The sequence below is a fragment of the Raphanus sativus genome, chromosome 9, assembly GCF_000801105.2.
Source record: "Raphanus sativus cultivar WK10039 chromosome 9, ASM80110v3, whole genome shotgun sequence".
NCBI classification, from domain to species: domain Eukaryota; kingdom Viridiplantae; phylum Streptophyta; class Magnoliopsida; order Brassicales; family Brassicaceae; genus Raphanus; species Raphanus sativus.
In genome coordinates, this window is record NC_079519.1 from 31,970,734 (window position 1) to 31,979,123 (window position 8,390).

The 8,390-nt window shown below is 36.7% G+C and overlaps 1 protein-coding gene across 1 annotated transcript; it reads left to right on the forward strand.

Moving 5' to 3' along the window:
* The first annotated feature begins 1,489 nt into the window (after positions 1-1,489).
* LOC108834086 (ABC transporter B family member 19) lies at positions 1,490-8,390 on the forward strand. Its single transcript, XM_018607448.2, has 9 exons — positions 1,490-1,984; positions 2,072-2,126; positions 2,607-2,782; positions 2,912-3,112; positions 3,573-3,832; positions 3,901-4,217; positions 4,302-5,345; positions 5,423-5,664; positions 6,903-8,390. The coding sequence occupies exons 1-9, from the start codon at positions 1,730-1,732 to the stop codon at positions 8,109-8,111; spliced, it is 3,759 nt and encodes a 1,252-aa protein (XP_018462950.1). The 5' UTR covers positions 1,490-1,729; the 3' UTR covers positions 8,112-8,390.

Below are 8,390 nucleotides of genomic sequence, written 5' to 3' on the forward strand. Positions count from 1 at the left end.
TAATTCTTTAAAAATCTTAAATCAACATTTTAATATTTTATATCTCCATACAGCTGAATAAATAAATTTTCTTTCAAAATTATATCCTTATTTATCTATTTCATGTATCTTACTAACTCATAGTTATTTATTTCAACATATTTGAAATTATCGAAATTGTTTTATATATTTCATATATAATGTATCAATATCAATCTATTTATTTTTTGCTTTCTTTATATAATACATAATATATCTGTGACACATTTGACTGTTAATACAAACAAAAAAATCAAAATAATACAACTAACTATTAAAAATGCATGATTTAGTATAACAAAAAATTAAAAAAAATAAAATAAATACCCGTCCGGTCGGGCGAGTCAAGGTCTAGTTGTTGCATTAAAATTTCATACATAAATAAATGGTATCCAACACCATTAAAGAATCAACCAAATATCACCCGCTTTTCTTTCTTCGAATACTTCACTGTTTTTCAGGTGTTTCACCCGTTCTCCTCCTTTAACCATTTTAATCAGTTTTTTAAAAACAAAGCGTTTGTCTTGTAATTTTTTTTCCTTCGAGTTAATTCTCTAAACCTTGCTTCTATTTTTATTTCAACAATTTCTGTTAATCTGATAAATCAAAATTTTATAATATAATGTTTTAACATTCATTCAAAATCAAAATGACATCCTTTTTAGAAAACATACATAATTTTATACAAATTATACAGTTTATAACAGCTAAAGGATATATAACCAGAATAACTTTGGTGGTTTAGTCTTTTTTAAATAAAAGATAAAAAACCAAAGTAATGAAAAATTTTATTACAAAATTCATATTTTTATTGATTAAGAGATTCTAGACTTGTAGGACCATATTTCAATAAATCGAAATCGAAATTATTTTAAATTCATTATTCTTTTGGAAAAAAATCCCACACAACAGACTTTAACATTTAACCCATTAAGACATTAGTATTAGATAATTTAAGAGTTTTAACCGCTATGTCAAGTTCTCATTAGTTAAAACAAAAATTAGTTTATCACGACTTTAGTTGGACTATACACCTACATTTGCCAGATTTTAACATTAATTTCAACTAACATTTTGTGTCTTTATATTTTGACCAGAGCTGTACTTTCAAATTTGTTAAAGAAATATTTATAACATGTATTTCAAAACTACTAATTGAATTACACCAAATATGGATTTGTTTTCTCTTTAGAAACCAAATATGGATTTGCTTACCAAAAATATTAATTGGATATAACATTAGTTTATGAAACAACAAATTATAGTACTCCCAAAAATACATTAATTCATTAATTCTTATTATCAATTGGCCTTATTTTCAGCTTGCAGTTACTTTTCCTAATCTCCACGTTAATTACAACAAAAATACAACAGTTCACAGTCCACGAGCACATACTCATCTCTCAATGTTCTTACCGTCTTTGACCACTGGTCTTCTTCAACACTTGCTCTCTCTCTCTCCTCTCTTCATTATATACACACATCGCATCTTCTCCACACTCTCATTCTCTTTCCATTTATTTCGTCACTCCCAAACAAAACACTCATAAAGAGTTCTCGAACTCACAGATCAATTGTCAGTTTCTTAAAAAAAAAATACAAAACGTTATTATTTCTTTGCTCTGGATCTATCCTCCATTGCCAAATGATCTCGTCCTCTCTCTGAGCCAACTCGTGTCTGACCCGCTTCTCCTTCCTTAAACTCAAAAAAATGTCCGAGACAACGGCGGATGCTAAGCCGGTTCCTCCGGCTGAAGCCGAGAAGAAGAAAGAACAGAGCTTACCGTTCTTCAAGCTCTTCTCGTTCGCTGATAAATTCGATCATCTGTTAATGATCACTGGCTCTATAGGCGCCATTATTCACGGCTCCTCCATGCCTGTCTTCTTCTTGCTTTTCGGTGAAATGGTCAATGGCTTCGGCAAGAACCAAATGGATTTGCACCAAATGACACATGAAGTCTCCAAAGTAATCAAAGCCTCTCCTTTTTATTTATTTTTAATTAAAACTAGATTCAAGATCTGATATGCCATGTTCTGTCTGAATAATTTGCAGTATGCTCTGTACTTCGTCTACTTGGGTTTGGTTGTCTGCGTCTCTTCATACGCAGGTTTGCCTCAAACTAAAAGTCCAAACTTCATATCAGTACCTCTAATACATTTCTATATTTCCAATTTATTACAGAAAATAGTTTTTGCTCCAATATATGTTTTTATAATAGAGTTATTTATTTTATTAAAAGGAAAATATAGAGTTAGGTTCCGAAACCGAAATTATATAGTACGATAAAATAGTAATATTCTTTTAATAAAAACGTACATGGGATCATCTCTATAATTAATTCTTCTATTTTATAGTAAAAACATAGAAATTAAGTTTAAAATGTTCTATGTAAACCCAGAAACAGAAATCATATGAAAGGATAAAAAAACAGTTTTTGTAGTTGGAAAAAGTGGAAGATAAGCCGAGTCCACGTGAGTCATGGACTCATTCTTTGTCTATATCGTCATCAAAATGGAATCTCTATCACATTTATTACGCTTCGTAAAAACAATCTTTTAACTTTATACTACTTTTATTATGAAAACAGAGATTGCATGTTGGATGTACTCTGGAGAAAGGCAAGTAGCTGCATTAAGGAAGAAGTATCTTGAAGCTGTTTTGAAACAAGACGTTGGATTCTTCGACACCGATGCAAGAACTGGTGACATTGTATTCAGTGTCTCTACCGATACTCTTCTTGTTCAAGACGCCATTAGCGAGAAGGTAAACACAACAAACAAAAGCTTCTCTTTCTTTCGTTTACGTTAGCAAACCGTGCGCATCAGGTGGGTGCACGTTAGCAAGAACGAGTTGACGTGCGCTTGATATTACCACTCTGTTTTTTTTTTTTAGGTTGGGAATTTCATACATTACTTGTCAACGTTTTTAGCGGGGCTTGTGGTTGGGTTTGTGTCAGCATGGAGGTTAGCTTTGTTGAGTGTGGCAGTGATTCCCGGAATAGCTTTTGCCGGCGGTTTATACGCTTACACACTCACCGGAATCACTTCCAAGAGCCGTGAGTCTTACGCAAACGCCGGTGTTATAGCCGAGCAGGTGAAAAGATATTTTCTTTTTAATGCTTTTATACTGTTCTTAGGCTTGCTCCTTGTACTTGATCCCTCTAATGATTATGTTTCCTTCCGACAAGGACTCAGACAGGGGTTCCATGTAATGATTAACAAAAAATAACACAGTGAGAATAATATCCAAAATAGCTGGACCCGGGGATAGTTGGGAATGTGGCTGCCCAGGTACCAGAGTTATCAAAAAAAAAAAAAAAAAATTCCAAAATAGCACAATTTAAGAGATAAAATGATAATCTCTTACACTAACCTCACTCCCTATATTAAAACCTAAACATTAATTGCTAAACCAAACTCAAATATAAAATAAACTTTTAACTTTAGTTACTGCTATTTTGAAAAAAAAATTCTTATGCTATAATTTGAACAAAAAAGTGTTTTAATGCTATCATATAATACTTCTCTAATTGTTTTTTTTTGTGAATTTACAGGCAATTGCTCAGGTTCGAACTGTTTACTCTTATGTTGGAGAGAGCAAGGCTCTTAGCTCGTACTCAGAGGCGATTCAGTACACTCTTAAGCTCGGTTATAAAGCTGGGATGGCTAAAGGATTAGGTTTAGGATGTACTTATGGAATAGCTTGTATGTCATGGGCGTTGGTGTTTTGGTACGCTGGTGTTTTCATCAGGAGTGGTACAGCAGATGGAGGAAAGGCCTTCACTGCTATTTTCTCTGCCATTGTTGGTGGAATGTAAGAAAACAGAACATGAAACTGATGTTTTTTTTTTGTTATAGACTTTTAACATATGTTGTTTTTAGGAGCTTGGGACAATCTTTCTCAAATCTTGGAGCGTTTAGTAAAGGCAAAGCTGCTGGTTACAAGCTGATGGAGATAATCAACCAGAGACCAACGATAGTACAAGACCCGTTGGATGGGAAGTGCTTGGAGCAAGTTGATGGAAACATTGAGTTTAGAGATGTGACGTTTAGCTATCCTTCGCGTCCTGATGTTATCATCTTTAGAAACTTCTCTATCTTCTTCCCTTCTGGGAAGACCGTGGCTGTGGTTGGGGGTAGTGGCTCTGGGAAGAGCACTGTTGTTTCCCTTATAGAGAGGTTTTACGATCCAAACAACGGTAACTTGAGAAACAAGTAACTGGTTATATCTGGGTCTTTGGTTAGTGACTGGATCTTGATAATGTTTTTTTTCTTATGAGCAGGGAATATTCTGCTGGATGGTGTTGATATAAAGACGCTTCAGTTGAAGTTCTTGCGTGAACAGATCGGTCTTGTGAATCAAGAACCTGCTCTCTTCGCCACAACCATACTTGAGAACATACTCTATGGAAAACCTAATGCAACGATGGAGGAAGTTGAAGCTGCTGCTTCTGCTGCTAATGCGCATAGCTTCATCACGTTGCTTCCTAAAGGCTACGACACACAGGTTGGAGAACGTGGTGTTCAACTCTCAGGTGGACAGAAGCAGAGAATCGCAATCGCTAGGGCGATGTTAAAAGACCCCAAGATTCTGTTACTAGATGAAGCAACGAGTGCTCTTGACGCTAGCTCCGAGTGCATAGTTCAAGAAGCTTTAGACAGAGTCATGGTCGGGAGAACCACTGTTGTCGTTGCTCATCGTCTCTGCACCATACGTAACGTTGACTCTATCGCGGTGATACAGCAAGGACAAGTTGTTGAGACCGGAACACATGAAGAGCTCATTGCTAAGTCAGGTGCTTACGCATCACTCATTAGGTTTCAAGAGATGGTTGGTACTCGTGACTTCTCAAACCCGTCCACACGTCGCACACGTTCGACCCGTTTGAGCCATTCCTTGTCGACCAAGTCACTCAGCTTAAGGTCAGGGAGTTTGAGGAATTTGAGCTACTCTTACAGCACTGGAGCTGATGGTCGGATAGAGATGATATCAAACGCAGAGAGTGATAGAAAGACTCGTGCCCCTCAGAACTACTTCTATAGGCTTCTCAAGCTTAATGCACCTGAATGGCCTTACTCTATCATGGGAGCAGTTGGTTCGGTTCTGTCTGGTTTTATCGGTCCAACCTTTGCTATTGTGATGAGTAATATGATTGAAGTGTTCTACTACACTGACTATGATTCAATGGAGAGAAAGACAAAAGAGTATGTGTTCATCTACATTGGTGTTGGTATCTATGCTGTGATTGCTTACTTGATCCAACATTACTTCTTTAGCATCATGGGAGAGAACCTCACAACAAGAGTAAGAAGAATGTTGCTCTCAGGTATGTATCAAAATCTTGAAACATTTTTTTATAATTCCATTTCTGATGATTTTCTTGTTTGTTTGTTTTTATTATAGCTATCTTGAGGAATGAGGTTGGTTGGTTTGATGAGGATGAACACAATTCGAGTTTGATTGCTGCACGGTTAGCCACTGATGCAGCTGATGTTAAATCTGCCATAGCAGAGAGAATCTCAGTGATTCTGCAAAACATGACTTCACTTCTCACATCTTTCATAGTTGCCTTCATCATAGAGTGGAGAGTCTCTCTTCTCATCTTATGCACATTCCCACTTCTAGTCCTTGCTAACTTTGCTCAGGTAACAAAATCTCATCTTTTAACTTCATTTATTTATTTGCAACTATATGCATCTAATTATTAAAAAATCTTAAGGGTTATGGTCTTATTGAGTATCAAAACTTGATTAAGTTATAGAGTAACTCACTTTTTATGTTTTCCAAATAGCTATTTATTTTATCTCTTTTCTTTTCTGCAAAAGTTCAAAACTTTATAGAACATGGCAACAACACATCCACAGCCTTCTCCAACTGCAAATGCATTTATTTTTTACAGTAATAATCATAAAAGAATTATTAAGTCTCTTTTATTTCACTCCTTTTTTGAGAATATTGTCAGGTTTAAAATTATGGAGCCCTCACATCAATAAATGTGAAACAGTAGACTTTTATTATATAGTTTCTATTGGTAGTACGGCATATAGATAACAGTGTTCATGAAAATAGCTAAGATTCATCTGTCTTTTTATTTATCTATCTTCTTGCTTTACTTCTGCTAGATCTTTCCTACTTTAAGCTTTAATACTTATTTCTCTGAACTCTGATCCCACTCTTATTATTTAATTCCTTTGCCCATAAACTCACTTATCTATTCAAACAAATAAAAAAATCCTGCAACTTTTCTTTTCACCCAAGAACCAATTAATACTAGGCATTGTGTAAGAAGAGCAGTGATTTATTCAAAATTCCATAGTTGTTTTGTTCATTGGTCAAAGTTCTTGTCTCAGTTTTCTATTTACTTATTCAAGATGTGTGTATGTGTCAGAGTGTCAGTGTTAAAACTATCAACCAATGGTCCATGTTTGCTTGTGTTTCTTTGTTTGGTACATTAGGTTGTGCCAAGTTTTTGTTTTTACCAGCTGCAAGCTTCAGAACTTTCTTAAGATATCACCAATATTTTTACAAAATCTGAACAAGATTCTTCACCCGTGATCTAATGAAAATCTATCACTACATTCACACGCAATGACCTACGGATACAATGTACCTGCACTATAGTTGATGGTGTTGACGTTTTTCATGTGTGATTAACTGAATGGTTCTAATCTAGTTAAGTTAACTATATTTAACGTCAGTGTTGGAAAAATTGGTTTAGGTTGCACCTACACGTCCGCTTTGACGGTAAATTAGGCTTAAACAAATAATTTTCCTTGAACAATTTTTTTAATAATCCTCTATAAAACACCTAATTACCATATCAATTTCTTGAACATTGTTTAACATTTTTAATTGTTCTGATGAATAAGTATGTATATTGCAGCAACTATCTATGAAGGGTTTTGCTGGAGACACAGCCAAGGCTCACGCAAAGACTTCGATGATTGCTGGGGAAGGAGTCAGCAACATTAGAACCGTTGCAGCCTTCAATGCACAAAGCAAGATCCTCTCCTTGTTCAGTCACGAGCTCCGTGTCCCTCAGAAAAGAAGCTTCTACAGAAGTCAAACCTCAGGTTTCCTATTTGGCCTCTCCCAGCTTGCTCTCTACGGTTCCGAGGCTCTAATCCTCTGGTACGGTGCCCACCTTGTGAGCCAAGGCAAGTCAACCTTCTCCAAAGTGATCAAAGTCTTTGTGGTTTTGGTCGTTACAGCAAACTCTGTTGCTGAAACGGTTAGTCTTGCTCCTGAAATCATCCGGGGAGGTGAAGCTGTTGGTTCGGTTTTCTCGGTGTTGGATAGGCAGACCAGGATTGATCCGGACGATGTTGATGCTGATCCTGTCGAGACAATACGTGGAGACATTGAGTTTAGACATGTGGATTTTGCTTACCCTTCAAGACCGGACGTTATGGTGTTAAGAGACTTTAACCTTAGGATACGAGCTGGACATAGCCAAGCTCTTGTCGGGGCAAGTGGCTCAGGGAAAAGCTCTGTGATCGCTATGATAGAGAGGTTCTACGACCCGCTTGCTGGTAAAGTCATGATTGATGGTAAAGACATACGCAGACTAAACCTAAAGTCTCTGAGGCTGAAGATAGGTCTTGTTCAACAAGAACCAGCTCTTTTCGCAGCAACCATCTTCGACAACATCGCATATGGTAAAGATGGTGCAACTGAGTCCGAGGTTATCGAGGCGGCTCGTGCCGCAAACGCTCACGGTTTCATCAGTGGTTTGCCTGAAGGCTACAAGACCCCAGTGGGTGAAAGAGGAGTTCAGTTATCAGGTGGACAGAAACAGAGGATTGCTATAGCTAGAGCAGTCCTCAAGAACCCTAGTGTGTTGCTTCTTGACGAAGCAACAAGCGCGCTAGATGCTGAATCAGAATGTGTGCTTCAGGAAGCTTTAGAGAGGCTCATGAGAGGCCGGACCACCGTTGTGGTTGCCCACCGGTTGTCGACTATAAGAGGTGTTGATTGCATTGGTGTGATTCAAGATGGGAGGATTGTGGAGCAAGGCAGACATTCTGAGCTTGTAAGCCGACCAGAGGGAGCTTATTCAAGGTTGTTACAGCTTCAAACTCATAGGATTTGAAGCTTTGATGGATTAAGAACAAAGGTGGAATTTATGTAATTTATTTTATCAGAACTTTAATTTGGGAAGATTCTATGAACTATAATGATAATATGAATAGGTGTAGATAATGAAGCTTTTGATTGTTTTTGGTTGTTTATGAAGGTGTTTAAGGTTCCTCATTGTATTTTATTTTATTTGGCAGAAGCTTACATATGCTTATGTGCCCTCTCTGGTGCTTGAGACTCGACTATGTTTTCGTTTTGGTTTATCAATATTTGGTAAAAACGGTTAGGGGGA